Source organism: Acomys russatus, chromosome 16 (genome assembly GCF_903995435.1).
Source record: "Acomys russatus chromosome 16, mAcoRus1.1, whole genome shotgun sequence".
NCBI classification, from domain to species: Eukaryota; Metazoa; Chordata; class Mammalia; order Rodentia; family Muridae; genus Acomys; species Acomys russatus.
In genome coordinates this window covers 17,113,853-17,129,416 of record NC_067152.1, presented here as the reverse complement: position 1 = coordinate 17,129,416, position 15,564 = coordinate 17,113,853, and the positions used below count along the sequence as shown (strand labels likewise).

Genomic DNA, 15,564 nt, shown 5'->3' with positions numbered 1-15,564 from the left:
GTGTCTATGTCTCTGTATCTCTCTCTGTCTCTCTCTCTCTGTCTCTGTCTCTCTCTCTCTCTCTGTGTGTGTGTGTGTGTGTGTGTGTGTGTGTGTGTGTGAGAGAGAGAGAGAGAGAGAGAGAGAGAGAGAGAGAAAAGAGAGAGAGAGAGAGAGAGAGAGAGAGAGAGAGAGAGAGAGAGAGAGAGAGAGAGAGAGAGAGAGCAATCATTCCTTTCCCCAATTTTTTTTGTTCTTCTACTCCCAGTTGTCCTGATGTGTAATGAGCAGGTGGTTAGAACTGGAATTAGGAAGAATTTAAGTGTGTCTCACTTCACACTTCAACGTTAGCTCCTTAACTCCTGGCTTAATGTGAACAGGACTGTAAAGATCCCCATGTGCGGTAGGTAGCTCAGTTCCTGGAAGAGCAGAACCCAGCTCAGTCATCTGCTGCCATGAGCACACGAACCAGCCACAAAGACACAGGCACATACGCAGGGAAGGATTTACTGTTCTTTACTGTTCACTCACCTGCAGTTGCCGTGAGTCAGTCAGTGGCTGTTCTGACCTTAGCTGGACCCACACATCTGGGAGCTTGTGAGCAAGCTGACCCTCTAGCCTTTCCAGTGCTGCCCGCCCCCCCCCCCCCCCATCTTCCAGCAGACTCAGCCAGACATGTTTAAGGTGATGACACACATGCTGCTGACAAAGAGATGGCAACCTGCATAATGCCTTTAGGCTCAGCTGCAGAAACACCCAAGCACTCTTCCCATATCCTCTTGGCCAGGCCACGATAGGAGACCAGCCCAGGTTTGAGAGGCTTGGAATTAGATTGTGCCTGATGAAATTGCAACGTCACTTGGAAAAGTCATGGGCAGGGGCGGGACCTTGGGCCACTGGAACGTACCTGCACGTGCAGGCTCCTTGTTAAAGGAATTAACATCCCTTGTCATGAGTCAGTCATCAGAGCAGAAACCAGCTGACCTAGGCTCAGAATCTGGGAAGACTCACAACTTCAGGATAGACTCAGAAGTTTTTAAATTTAATCTCTGTACATATTACAGACTCTCCTTATTGACCCTGAAATACCATTATAGCTCTCGAAGGGAATGGCCCTCATATTCTAAAGGGATTTCTAGGAACGGAGGTGTTTTATATTAAAGCAGGCAGGCTATGGACCCTGAATGTGATTTTTCTCCTGAGATCTGGGAGGCGCCAAGAGAAGAAAAGATGTTATTTGACCGTCTAGGATCCAGCAGATGACAACAAGCAAACAGATCTCAAACTAAAGGTGGGCAGAGGAGAAGTAGGCAGGAGTGAAAGACCCGAGACTAGGCTTTGGGTCAGAAGGTTTTTCACCCATCACAGGGAAGGGGAGCCCTTTGGCCAGTGTACACATGACCCTCCCTTCTCTCAGCCTTCCTTGATAGCAGATTTCCCTCGGCCTGCTCGTGCTCCTGAGTGACAGACACTGAGCGATGATGCTGTCTGTCTCTTTTCACGAGGCTGCTTTAAATCTAATGCCTGCCCACCTGACTAAGGAGCCCATGAGAAGGCTTGTGGCTGCCACACTGACCTTGAGGACTAAGTAATAGATAAAACAACTATTTGTTACTTTGGTGAAACTATAAATCAAGAAGACAAAACAATGACCCAAGCAGAAAGGACACAGATTGCTGCTGTCCCCATCGATGCCTGCCAGCTAATCAGCTAATTGAACAGAGGCTGCTAAATTCTTGTGGAAGAAGAGGCTTAAGGAGGCCTGAGCGGTTAACCAATGCAGAGACCAACTTTGGGTTTGAAGGTGACTTTGAATCTCTTCCCAGATTTCTTTAGGACCTCTGCTCCACCCTTTCTTCTAGAAACCTCCTTGGCTTTTCTGGAAAGGAGTGTCAACTCAAGGCCTGTAGGAGCAGAACACAATGCCCAGCAGACTGCAGAATCCACATAGCCAGGTGGAACCCGCGGGATTTTAATTAAGTCTTAAAGAAAACATCAAGCTTAAACATAGCAAATACAGGAGGAAAAGAACCACACAATTATCTTGATTTAAAAAAAAAAAAAAAAGAGGGTGAGGCACTTGAGGAAATTTAATGTTCTTATTTATGATTTTAAAAACCAGCTGCTGATGCAACAAGGTTGGGACTCCCTAACTGGGAGGCTGGGACCTCCTTGAGCTTAATGGTGTGAGGCGTTAATAGCATTTTCCATTGCCGTCTGGACAGCGGGATCACCTGTCTCACCCCACTCCACCTCTTGTTGCAGATGCAGGCAGATTAAACTCTTCAAATGAAAGAAGCTGAAGTTACACGCATTTGGAACAAGCTGTAGCTGGCCCTAGCAGTGGATGATAAAGTGATTTACTAAAACATTGAGAAAAATCAGACTTGCTTAAACTGTTAGAAGCAGGATGGGGAGAAAGTGACTGGGTATGAGCCTGGCATCTTAAAACCAGTTACTTCCTACAGCCCTGCAAAAACCAGTTAGGAAATATAGGGAACCAGTAACAACCGCTATAGAGCAGTTGCAATTAATAACGTAGCAAAAATGTGAAAAGTGAAAGCTGCTGTAAGAACTGAATTAGTACATGTTTTTTTAAGACCTCCAAAAAGAAAAACGGGATATTCAACGTGTTAAGGATAACTGTTCCTGTATGGCTCACTTGCCATGTTCACCCAAACTCTCAATGAAGATTTTAAGTAAAACTCAACAAAGGCATTCTGAAATTCACCTAAAAGGACGTGTGTATAGGAGCAACCACAGACACATTTCTACAAAGTACAATAATGAGATAGAGAACTTGTCTTGTCAAATGTTCGGCCTTACCAGTATCAGTCAGTAGAGCCAGGCATTTGGAAATCATTTGTTAGCACCCTCTTTATGTTGCACACGAAAAAGAAAACATCTGGGTAGCTAAAATTACACAAGGTATAGTTGTAGTGAAGAGAAGTACAGGGCTATATTCAGATATGTGGGCATATTGTGTGTATATGTAAGATATACAGTTATGGTGAAAAATATCTCAGTAATGAAAAACCATGAGATCATAAACAGTGTGGGAAAAATTGTTGTATATAAACCAGATGAGATTAAATCAATAGTCAATAAAGTTTACATTTTAAAACTGAATCAACACTGAGCTGGCGAGATAGCTCACAAGTAAAGTACTTGCCACCAAGTCTGATGACCAGAGTTTGTAACCCAAGACCCACATGGTGGAAGCAAAGAACCAACTCCCACAAGTTGCCCTCTGACCTCAGCTCATGTGCACACATGAGCCCACACAAACAATTGACACAGGCTCCTCACAAAATTAACAAAACATAATAAAAGCATTTTTAAATTAATAAATAAAATTTAATTCATCTTTTAAGTCTTTTGTTTTGTTTTTGTTTGTTTGTTTTAGTTTTTGAGACAGGGTTTCTCTGGACCCTGGCTGGCTGGACTCGCTTTGTAGACCAGGTTGGCCTCAAACTCACAGAGATCTGCCTGCCTCTGCCTCCCAAGTGCCAGGATTAAAGGCGTGCAACACCATCCCTGGCTATCTTTTAAGTCTTTTTGAGAATTTCATATATGTATATTGTGTTTATATTGTCATTTTTACACCTTCTCCTCCCACTTCTCCTGTGCCCACCTACTTCCTCTCTAATTCATGACCTCTTACTTAATTATATATGTATATATATAATTTAATAATATATAATAATTTTATATAATTTATATTATATAACATAATTATATAATCATGTGATATATTAGTATGTTATATAATAATAAAATAATTACTATAAATAGTTATATGCATTATACATAACTGTATATCCGTATACCGCTGAGCCTATTTAATATTGTTCCTATGTACATGTGCTTAAGTCTGACCACTTTGGATTGGACAAACGGCTGGAGGCTTGTTCCTAGAGAAGACCCAGTTCTTCCTCTCTCAGCAGCCATTAATTACCTATAGCTCTTCATATAGAGGTAGGACCTTGTAAGATTTCTCTGTCATCGACACTGGCATGTCAGTGGGTGGTGTCATTGTGTTGGTTCTCTTTAAGCAACTGCACTGCGGAGATTTCATAAGCATATCTTCCCCGTTGTATATAGAAGACCATGCTGATCTCATAGCAGACATTCTGGTTCCCTCGGTCTCACAGTCTTTCTGCTGCCTACGCCTGGGTGTCGCATGGGCTTTCGCTGCAGGAGCTGTGTTTTAGACGTATCTGTTGGGGGCTGGATAAAACCATGAAGGGTGCACAGAGAAGAAGCCAACACCCAATAGTCATGTGAGACAATGAACATGACGAGTAACCAGAGAGATGAAAATTAGTGCTGCTATTCGTGCATCTCAGACGGACAGCACTCTATCAAGAAATGTCTAGTTGGGTGAAACTTGGACTCTCCTTTATGTCTGTGCATTATGAATAGGATAACATTTTAGGGCAAAAGTTGGAAGTACATTGATCACACTTGGCTTTGTGTGAGCAACCTAATTGCTAGGGATCTCCTGTACTTAAAAAACCTGCTGGAAAAAAAAAAAAAAAAAAAGCTCACTAGTTGGGGAGTTATTGGATAAATTATTATATTCAAACTGTGGGGGTAGCCTTGATCCTTTAACAGCAAAATAGACTTGGGATGGAGCTGGGGGTCGGGTGACAACACTTCGTTAACATGAGAGAGTCCCTTGGTTTGTTCCCTACATAGCAATACACACATAGGTTTACTATCTGTATTAATAGCGTTATGTCTTAAAACTATTTTTAAAAGCAACAGAAGAGCTGGGCATGGTATGGCACATCTTTAATCCCAGCCCTTGGGAGTCAGAGGCAGATGGATCTGTATTAATTATGAGGCCAGCCTTGTGTACAGAATGGCTCCAGGACAGCCAAGGCTACCCAGAGAAACCCTGTCTCAGAAAAAAAAAAAAAAACAGAAGCAACATAAGATATATAATCTTGTTTGGGTTATATTGCTTATGTGTAAACGCCACAGTATAACAGGGTAGGAGTGTGGTCCAGGTGTAGGGTGTTCGCCTCGCATACTGGAAGCCCTGGGTTTGATCCCCAATACCAATCCTTGAAGTGTTTTAAGTGATACTAGCTCAAGGAATGATGTCTTCATAGTAAGGTGTTCATCTCCCGGGTGGGGGGAGGTGGGGGAGAGGGGGCGGAGCTTTGAGAGGGCTGTGGAGAGAAGAGTCATGGCAACTGCTATGTTCACTTCCTCAACATGTGTCTGCATTTGAACATTTGCTGTGAACATTTTTGATAATTTAAAAGTAAAATGTAACGCCGCGCTCTTAAGTCAACAATTCTTGTGTTAAAAACACGAAAATTCATAAAAGGTAGGTAAGTATAGCTAAAGCCTTTTTTCTCCCTGTGACGTAATGACTCTCGGGAGTTTCCGATGACAGGGAAAACAACTTCAGAATGAGGTGAGGGGAGCAGAAAAGACGGATGACAAGAGGGCCCCGGTTTTGTTTCCCTGTCCTTGGCCATCTTCTGCTTGACCCCTCGGCAGCCATTTACTTGTGTTGAGGCCCACTTTCAGTTTTTGCCATCCAGCCAAACCCCTTCCCTGGAGAGAGATAGGGCTACAGAGATAGAATGGCAAACATTACTGTTAGAATGATCACGGGTGCCTGTCAGAGTTCAGGGTCTCAGAAGGCCAATCAAAAACCGAGGATGCTCTTCCCCGAAGCTGAACATGGAAACAGATACCGTAACACAAGTGGTTATGTAAAGAACAATAAATAAGCTCTGTGTGTGTGTGTGTGTGTGTGTGTGTGTGTGTGTGTGTGTGTGTATACATGTGCCTGCTTACACATGCAAGCTTCTGTGTGTAAAGCTTCAAACATTTGGATATCTTAAAAACATTTAAGATATCATAATACACAGAATTCTGAAGCCTGAAGGAGGGAGATGAAATAATGGAGAGATCTATTTGGAAAGCATTAAGAGATGATTCAAAGCCAGGCATGGTGACACGCCTTTGATCCCAGCACTTAGGTGGCAGAGGCAGGGCCATCTCTGAGTTCAAGGCCAGACTGGTCTATAGAGTGAGTTCCAGGACAGCCAGAGCTACACAGAGAAACCCTGTCTGTAAAACAAACACACACACATGAAAAGAAAGGGAGAAGGAGAGAGAGAGGGAGAGAGGGGAGGGAGGGAGAAGGAGAGGGCTCAAGAGAATAAGGAAAGACATAGGTAAGATGCTTGGTAGATAAAGGTACCAAGCCTTACAATGATCATCTGAGTTCAGTGACAACATAAATTTAATCCATCCCTAAGACTCCCATGATGAAAGAAGAGAGCTGACTCCTGCAAGTTATCCTCTGACTTTCACATGGATGGCACCTCCCCACACTCCCATCTCTTTCTCCCTCCCTCCCTCTCCCCACAACACAGTAGAGTATAACAAATTTTGTAAAATGGTTAAGTGGTCGGGCATGTGGTGATAGGACATTCAGTAGTACTGCTCTAAAGTTCAAAGATGATTCCTTCATAAAAAAAAAAAAAAAGTAGCATCCCTATGTGATGGAAATGAAGTTCCTTTTAAAGGCAAGGTCAAGAGGCTCAAGATGAAATTGTATTATCATCATCCAGCACAGAGCTCAGCAGTCCCTAGAAGCTGGAGCTGTGCAGCGGCTTGGCTAATGAGAAAAGCGCATCATCTGCCAGTGCCTCAGGGGCCATCTCTTCCTCCTTGGCAAGCAGTACACAAAGGAAGCTCAAAACGGAGAAGGGACCTAGAAGGTCATCTGGGCCATTTATTTGTTCAAGCTCCCTTCCAGGCCCTTTCAGAAACAGGCATGCAGGGTTTCAGTTTCACTACAGTGTAAGCAGTGGGCTTCATGCTTCACCCTGGGCTGGGTTTTTAATGAAACCTAAAGATTTCTTCCTACACAAGGGGGGCCCTAACCTTTGGCAAAGGGGAAGACGAAGAGCCGGGCCAAACACAGCCTAGCTGCATCCTCTCGTTTCTTCTCCAGGCATGAAAGGAGCAATTGTAAAACTCAGATGAAACCAGAAGTTAAGATTCAGAATGCCCAGCATAAACATTTGGTCTGTTATTAAGTCCAGTCTCACCAGCTAGACAAAGGGGCACAATCCACCCATTGTTCCGCGGATGTTTGCGCAGCCCACAGTGGCTGAGCCTCTAGAGGGTCCAAGTAGAAGTTAGGTTGTCTCCATTATGCCCTTTCCGATCTGCTAAATGATTGTTAACAACGTGCCCCTTCTCGCCATCCGTGTAGCCACTGCTAACGTGCTTGTGGTGTGTCACAACAGCCTTGTGCCTGACCTGTCTCCACCTGGGCCCCTTCAGCCCATTAGAATACCAGAGTCTTATTCGCAGCTCACTGTTAGGTCTCTCCTCGGAAAGGCTCCTGTGACATCCAGAGCTGTTTGGTTTGTTATGTCCCGCAACCCTCTTGCCCGTAGCCACATCGTTTATAGTTTTCCCTGAACTTATTCTGTCTTCGGTTCCAGGCTCCAGCTACCGACAACTATATGTAGTCACTCAAAAACACAAACTAGAAGCATGGGGACATAAGACAGAATGCACTTGCCTCCACTGCTCAGGGCGCTAGCCTCTATCCCCAGAAGCAGTTAGCAAACGAGGGCTTAGAGAGATGGCTCAGTTGGTAAAGTGCCTGCCACAAAACCATTAGGACCTAAATTTAGGTCCCCGGAGCCCATGTGAAAACCCAAGAGGGCGAGAGGCTTGGAGACAGGTGACACCCTGACACTCATGGCCAGCCAGCCTAACTAAATTTATGAGTTTCGGGTTCAATGAGAGACACCGTCGTGAACAATAAAAGGTGGAGAATGATTGAGAAATGACACCCAACATAGCTACCTCTTGCCCCACGTGCAATCTTGTACACCCATATGCACACGTGCACATGCTTCCCCAACAAGTACACAGACAACACAACACACACATTCACTGATATCTGAATGTCTGCGTTAATGTTGTGCCTCGACTGCCTTTTTGCCGGTTCCTATCTCTCCCAAGATGCAGCTGCTCGAGATGTCTTCGCCAGGATCGCTCCCTTACCTCTTTTGTGTTCCGGATGGCTCCCTACACTCAGGATGCACAGAGACGTACTTCCATCCTATACCACTCCACCCCACCCTAACTAGCTAATGGTCCGTCTCTGTGACTCACCTGGGAAACACAGGAAACTCTATCCATCACACCATTCAGCGTGCCTGGCATGTAGTTGATGCGCCATGTGTATCTTAGAATTACTATTGCTGTGACAAAACACCGTGGTGGTTGTCTCATGATACCGACCTCGCCATAATTCTGGGTTCTACACTGAAACTCTGCTGTGCCTTCATAAAAGGCCTTTCCTTAAGAATTCTGATCTAGCCAGAGTGCCAAGCCTCAGCTTGTCTCCATGAACCCTCCAGTCCTGGGGCTTCTGCTTCGACTGAGGCCACATATTCACTCTTAGCCTCACCTGGCCTCACATGGTGCCAAACTCCATGGCCCCTTCAATGCCTTCAAAACCAGGATCCCGGGAGACTCTTACACATGCCACCATCAACCTTGGCCACCTCTAGAACGCACCTTCCATGTTGACGCCAAGGAAACATTTCTCAGAACATTTCACCTCAGTGATGCTCGCCTCTTCTTAGTCATTACACACTTCTCAGATCCAGGTAGCCAGCATCAGTTGTCCCACTAAAGCAAAGGTTGCACTTCTGAGATCTTGATCTCTTATTAGTCACAGCTGATTCTTCAACCCCAGTTGACCAAAACAAGAGATTCTTTTAAGATTTATTTATTTCTTTATTATATATACAGTGTCCTGCCTGCATGTACACCTGCAGGCCAGGAGAGGGCATCAGATCACATTATAGATGGTTGTGAGCCACCATGTGGTGCTGGGAATGGAACTCAGGACCTTTGGATGAGCAGTCAGTGCTCTTAACCTCTGAGCCATCTCTCCAGCCCCCAAAACCACAGAGTCTTAAACTCAAAGTATCAAATGGTCTTAATATAGTCTTTAAGGGACTCAAAACTTTCCTCTGAAACTTCACATGCCAGGCCTCCCTAGGCCAATCTGGTAGAGGCATTTTCTCAGCTGAGGTTTCCTCTTTCCAAATGATTGTAGCTTGTGTCAAGTTGACACAAAACTAGCCACCACAATGCATGGGATAGGAGAAATAAGTATGTGTATTTTTCTAAACTTTTTTTTTTTCATTCTCTTTGTTTTGCCTGATAAGACAGGAGTCACTCATGTTCTGCCTACTGTGTTCTTGGAAATACACTTAAGATGAAGAAGGACAGATGGCAGTAGGGTCAGACATAAGTTGGTTAAAGTCTCTCATCACTCCTAGAGAATCACTAAGTGGTTCTGACCTGGGTTGGCTTAGAGCTGATACAAATCTAAACTCCTGTGTTGTTCCAGGCCAGCTGTTGCCAGCAAACCGCAATACACCAAGCCCCATTGACCCTGACACCATCCAGGTCCCAGTCGGGTATGAACCGGACCCGGCAGACCTTGCCCTCTCCAGCATCCCGGGGCAGGAAATGTTCGATCCTCGCAAACGCAAGTTCTCTGAAGAAGAACTGAAGCCACAGCCCATGATTAAGAAAGCTCGCAAAGTCTTCATTCCCGATGATTTGAAGGTAAGTTGGAACTGGTAATGAGGCTGTGGGCAGGTGGAGAGTGGGATTAGGGGGAAGCTAAAGGGGTAAATCCAGGAAGCCCATGTGCACTCGGAAATGAGGGGCCTGTGTTCTGATTGTTTGTTGGCACGTGAGTTCTTGGCACTGTACTTCCTCCCTAGGGGTTTTCTGAAACATGCTTTCATGTCTTGATATGGATCAGACATAGGGAGAAGTAAAAGGCTAGAGGGATGTTAAGAAGTCCCAAACGGAAGCAAACTGGCCCCTGTATAAGGGATCCCATGATCCCATGGGCCCGTGTATCAAACCCAAATCTTTCAAGGTTGCAAAGGGGGTGGGGAGGAGGAGATGATTTGAGAAGGGCACATAGCCTGGACCTCAGTTCTCTGAGGCTTACCTCCAGTGTCCACTGTTTGTTGATAATGAACTCTACCATCTCCCAGAGGGCCTTGGGTACTAAACAAGTCTGAATTTCCTCCTCTGTCTTGCTGGCTCTGGATGACCAGCATGGCATGTCAGAGGTGGTGGGCAGAGACGGTGGATTTTATTTGTGTGTCATGTAAGGCCCTCTCAACATTAGCTAAGCACTGAAGTCTGGGAGCTTCTGTCTACCGTATTGAAGGGGATACATCATTCATCTGGGGAAACAGATTCATCTGTTTATTCTGATGCATTTACTTTAGGACAACGAATATCCCTGACATTCTGCCAGCGCAGCCCGATTTGGTTAGCCATTTCATAGCACTTTTTCTGTGTATGCATTTTTTTCCAACCATGAGAACAACAAATGATTGTATGTAGTCAAGGCATTAGGATCAAGCATTATTAGCTCTTTTCTAATGTCTGATTCCCACTAACTAGACCTGAATATGCTTCATATAGAGACACCCTCTAGGAAGATGAGAGTCTGGGATGCTGTGTGAACTAAGTAGGACAGACTTTCTGCCATTTAGTATCTAGAAAGAACACAGGAGGCAGATGTACCCAGGAGACCTAAAGCATGGCTCTTATCCTCACACCCGAGACCTCTTTAATTGCTACAGAACGGAGCAGGGTCAGGGCTGACATCCAAAGTTATCACTTTACAGTTGAGGTTATGGAGAAGCAGAAAGGGGAACTGAGGTGAACCCGACTTTTAGAGTAAGATGGGTTCTAGAAAGGCCACTGTAGCATGTTAGCCCAGACAAGGGGCCCTGGAATAACAAATGAAGAGCTGTCACCCTAGGATTCAACCCAGAGAAGTCTACAGGGAAAAATAACAGAAAAATCTAACCTTCTCAGGGACTCCATGGTTGAACTATAAGGGCCTGTGGGATTAGGTCCAAGCTGAGTAAAGTGCCTTCTTGCAGTTGGATGCCCTCTGGGATCTTGAGTTCTTAGTAATCTATTCCTGTGTATTGCAGAGTTTTATCCCTTTACCTAAACCAGGAAGTCTATTCAGCCGGAGCCTCTTCTTGACTTGGAAATGGTTTGACAGGATGTTACCGAGTAGTAGATTAAACTTCTGGCCAGACCTTCACAGAGTCTCCAATTTTGCGTACTTGAAGAGTGAGCGTATTTAATGGCCCATGTACTCTTGGCAGCAAAGAGGCCATGATGAACCATCTGGGCTGGAATTCTATGTATCACTGCTGTCCTGGCTAAGCCTGCCCTTTCTGCATGGCGGGTAGGAAATTGGCAGGAGCCTTCCCCTTCAGTGTACCCTTAGAGATTTGTTTCAAATGGCAGGTGAAACCTCAAGGCACAAGTCTGGAGCTGTGAGATGCAGAAAGAAGAGCTGTGAGGGGCGCTCCTCTCAGTAGAGAGGACTGAGCTGGCCTGGGTGGGAGACAAGCAAACTAATGGGGTGGCACCGAATATACCAAGAGTGGCCTTCCCCACAAGTGCCTGTTTCTTCTCTGAAGCTGGCGTTTTGGTTAGTATACACACAGAAGGAGCACTAAATGATGTCATACAGGGTTCCTAACTGATAATGCATATTCACATGTATTCCTTACCACAGGTAAGGGTCATTTGTTCACTTGACAAATCTCTTTCAGAGGCTTAGGGGATGCTGAAGGGAGCCAACATTGACACTGTGCTATTTCTCATAGAAGTCCTAGTCTGTACAGAAGAGGGGAGGGTAAGTCTGTTAGAAGTGAGCGGGATCGGTGGGTCCCACTGAGTAGTCGCATAGCATCAGCTATGGGAGGGTACAGGATGGAACAGGCGATCCAGTGTCAGATCTATCATTCCCTCCGGAGATTCTGCCTCCCTGTCTCCAATCAGAACGACGAAAGGAGGCAAGCTGGCCTTTCTAGGCCAGGGCATTCCTTCTTCAATCACTCCCATCCTCTCCATCCTTTCTTACAGCTCTGGTCTTTCCTTCCCTCCTATTTAAGAGTCTTATTCTCCATTCTACACGTCAGCTAGCTCAACTGCACATGTGCGGGAAAAGCACTTTACAAGTCATAAGAGGTCTGAGCAAAACCTCCTGGAGAGAATTGAGTAAGAAGGAGATGGTTACATTAAGGTCAGTTGGTGACTGCTTGGTCCTCAAAGACATGGTCAGAACTGTCACAGAGCACCAAACCCATTCTACAACTTCCCCCTGAGGGCTTGCTCTCATGTACAGCCTCACCTCCTGCCCCCCTCCCCCCGTGTCCCCCTGTGTGTAGGTTCTGATTGGTTCTGACTCAGCCCTTCATTGGAATGTTCTTGGAAACCACACTCCTGGGCAGACTGACAAGTGTGGTTGGCTTCCTGATACTCCAAAGGGGCGGGAATGGAGGATGACATCCAAGTCACACAAACGGCCTCCATCAAAGCTGGATGCTCCACTGCTATGAAGGTCCCTATGGTTCCCCTCACCCGTGTGATGTCACTGGACCTGCCAGTCTCCCTTTCTGCCCATCCCACCAGCTTTGAGAAGCACAAACACCAAATTCTACCAACAACCATAGTATACCTGTCCCCACTTGCTCCCCTGGGTATGCCTCAAAGGGATTGCTCCTCCCTAAGAAGAATTGTTATTATTATGAGGATCACTTTTTTCATCCTGCTAACACTATGAAGTATATAGAAATCGAGAGGCACTTTATGAACAAAGGACAATCTTGTGACCAGCAGACAGGAAGTACCTTCACACACTTTCCACCTCATACGCAAGGTACTTGTCTGATGAGCATAATGGACAGATATAGGGGCAGATCACTTATCCTGAACTTCTTTTAAAGCCTTGAACCCCTCCCATGTGAATGACACCCTTCAATGCCAACTGTTCTTGGCATCCCGTGAAGGAGAGGGATTGGCCTCACCCACTTATTCTAGGTGGTATGAGCTTAAGTACCAGCTTTGCTAAAGAGAGACATTCGCTGTAGCAAGTTGTTGATACAAAAGGAGTTGGCGAAAATTCCTTTTGGCACCATCCCCTTTCCTTTCTCTTGGTAATGGGAGCAGTGATGGAGGCAGATATGGGAATTCCAGATACCGTAAGCAGTTACACAGGAAATTAGAATACATTATTTAAATGTTAGCCATTGATAGGAGTACACTGAATAATGAAAGCTAATATATTTTTTAATTTCTGTTTTCAATTACTGAAGTGGACATGGCCCTTATGTGATATTCTGGTAGCTCAGGATAGAAAGTAAAAGAGTAGGAGATCCTCCCTCTGCCTGTTGCCTTGCTGCTTTGGTCTCTCTTATAGAGGCACCTATATTGGCCACTATAAATCCATCTGGGCTGCTCATTATTAGTAAAGTATAATTTTAATCAAACTATGGTAAACATGTGTGTTCTCCAGGGGCTTGCTATTGTTTCTACCCACATCACAGTGTGTCACACACATCTTTGCAGTTCCCCCCACCCCCCCCCACCCCAGGTCTTTATTTTTAAAAACTGTAGAGTGTCACTTTGTGTGACTTTATGATAATTTAGTTACCATAAACTCTACTATAGATGGTTAGTTTTTCTCATTTTTAGCTTTTGTAAATAGTTTTGTAATAAAAAATTGCACCTTTGTCTATGTATATGGAAAGTGCTAGATGTAATCATAAAGGTGGGGTTGCTACATCGACAGTGTATTCATTGAGAAAGATTTTGGGGAGACTTGGCATGGTGGTGATAAGGAGGCAATGGCGGGAGGATCAAGAGTTCAAGTGGCTATGGCTTCATGGTAAGTTCAAGACCAGCCTGGGTCATGTAAGACCCTAAGAGGTCCCCCTCAGTCACAGTCATAGGGGAAGGGAGTAAGGGGAAAATGGGAGGGAGGGAGGAATGGGAGAATACAAGGGATGGGATAACAACTGAGATGTAATATGAATAAATTCATAAACTGTATTTTAAAAAGACCCTCTCTTAAAGGGGGGTGCTGTTAGCAAATTAAAAACACAAATGATGCATGTGTATTATTGAGAGATATTAGCAATTATTGCCTTCCAATAGCACAGTCCAAACACAGAGAAGGCCACGTGTGTATTCAGGGGAGAAGAAAAAAATAAGTTAAAAAAAACCCATTCAACCAAGAGAGTGAAGAAAATTGGAATGGAATTTAGGGTGTGTGGTGAGCCTTCAGCTTTGAGCTGAGCTCTGAGCTTTGCCTCGCTGGGCACACAACTGTGTTGGGCAAAGCCTGTTTTGACAGGTTGGTGTTTTCTCTAGGAAGGAAGCCATGGCTGGCAGACCGTACCCTCAGACATGTAGAAGCTGTAAAGGAAGGAGACAGGAGTTAAGAGACCCAGGCTTGTGTCTCAGCCCACCCCTGGCCGCCACCCAGGGCAGCTGAAACCTAATATCTTGTTTCTTTTTCCTTCTGTAACTAATGAGCAGGATGACAAGTACTGGGCGAGGCGCAGAAAGAACAATATGGCGGCCAAGCGCTCCCGTGATGCCCGGCGGCTGAAGGAGAACCAGATCGCAATCCGGGCCTCGTTCCTGGAGAAGGAGAACTCGGCCCTCCGCCAGGAGGTGGCTGATTTAAGGAAGGAGCTGGGCAAATGCAAGAACATACTTGCCAAGTACGAGGCCAGGCACGGGCCCCTGTAGGATGGCATTCTTGTGGGCTGGCTTTTGAGTAGATGGACAGCTTGTTTCCTGTCTGGTAGCACCACACCCAAACCAATCTTTCTGACATCAGCACTTTACCAGAGGCATAAACGCAACTGACTCATTTTGGTGTGCGTCTGTGTGCGTGCGTGCGTGCGTGCGTGCGTGTGTGTGTGTGTGTGTGTGTGCGTGTGTGTATACACGTGCTTATGGTCCCATGTGTGGTCAGTGGTATTCGTGTGTGTGTGTGTGTGTGTGTGTGTTCCTTCACACTTGCCATTTAAAGATAGTCCTCTTGTCTTTTAGTTCTGAACAAGAAAGGTGCCATGTTTTTATTAGACTCTGGAGACCCCTGTGGGGTTTCCTCCCCGTCCCTTCTCCACTCCTGCCCCTCTCTGCCTTGCTTCATGTTCCAGCGATCTTACTTTGCCAGGGTCTGCGTGGCTTCAGGAAGCAGGGCCCTGGTAAAACGCTGGGTCTCAGTTATCAAGAACATAAGCTCTTGTTTCTCTTTCAACCACGAGTTAACCATGCTAAAGAGGTGCGTAGCATACCCTAGCGCTACACTGCAGCTGAATTCCTTCATAGGTGGCCCCTCTCTCTCCTCCCCCTTCCTCGTTTTCATTTCAGTTTTGGTGATAATTGTCTTCAAATCTAAAGTGCTGTTTAGATTTATAGATCCCATATTTACTTACTGCTACCTACTAAGTTTCCTTTTCATTCTACCAACCCCAGTAAGTAAGTACCATTATAGAACACAGAGTGTGTTTTTGCACTGTCTGTACCTAAAGCAATAATCCTAGTGTACGCTAGAGCATGCTGCCTGAGTATTAACTAGTGGACGTAGGAAATTCTCCCTACCTAGGAATTTCACTGTCTTTTAAAAATCAAAATTAAAGTAATGCATTTGCGCATGAC

The 15,564-nt window shown here is 45.2% G+C and overlaps 1 protein-coding gene across 3 annotated transcripts in view; it reads left to right on the top strand.

Annotated features, from left to right (window-relative positions):
- Positions 1-14,826, top strand: part of Hlf (HLF transcription factor, PAR bZIP family member) — a 55,174-nt gene extending 40,348 nt beyond the window's left edge. For 2 of the 3 annotated variants that reach the window (XM_051158285.1, XM_051158287.1), the window contains exons 3-4: positions 9,401-9,621; positions 14,428-14,826. In XM_051158285.1, coding sequence (XP_051014242.1) covers positions 9,401-9,621; positions 14,428-14,646 — 440 coding nt within the window. In that variant the 3' untranslated portion in view covers positions 14,647-14,826. The remainder of the gene's footprint in view (positions 1-9,400; positions 9,622-14,427) is intronic. The other variant, XM_051158286.1, reaches the window with a different exon arrangement.
- Positions 14,827-15,564: the final 738 nt, after the last annotated feature.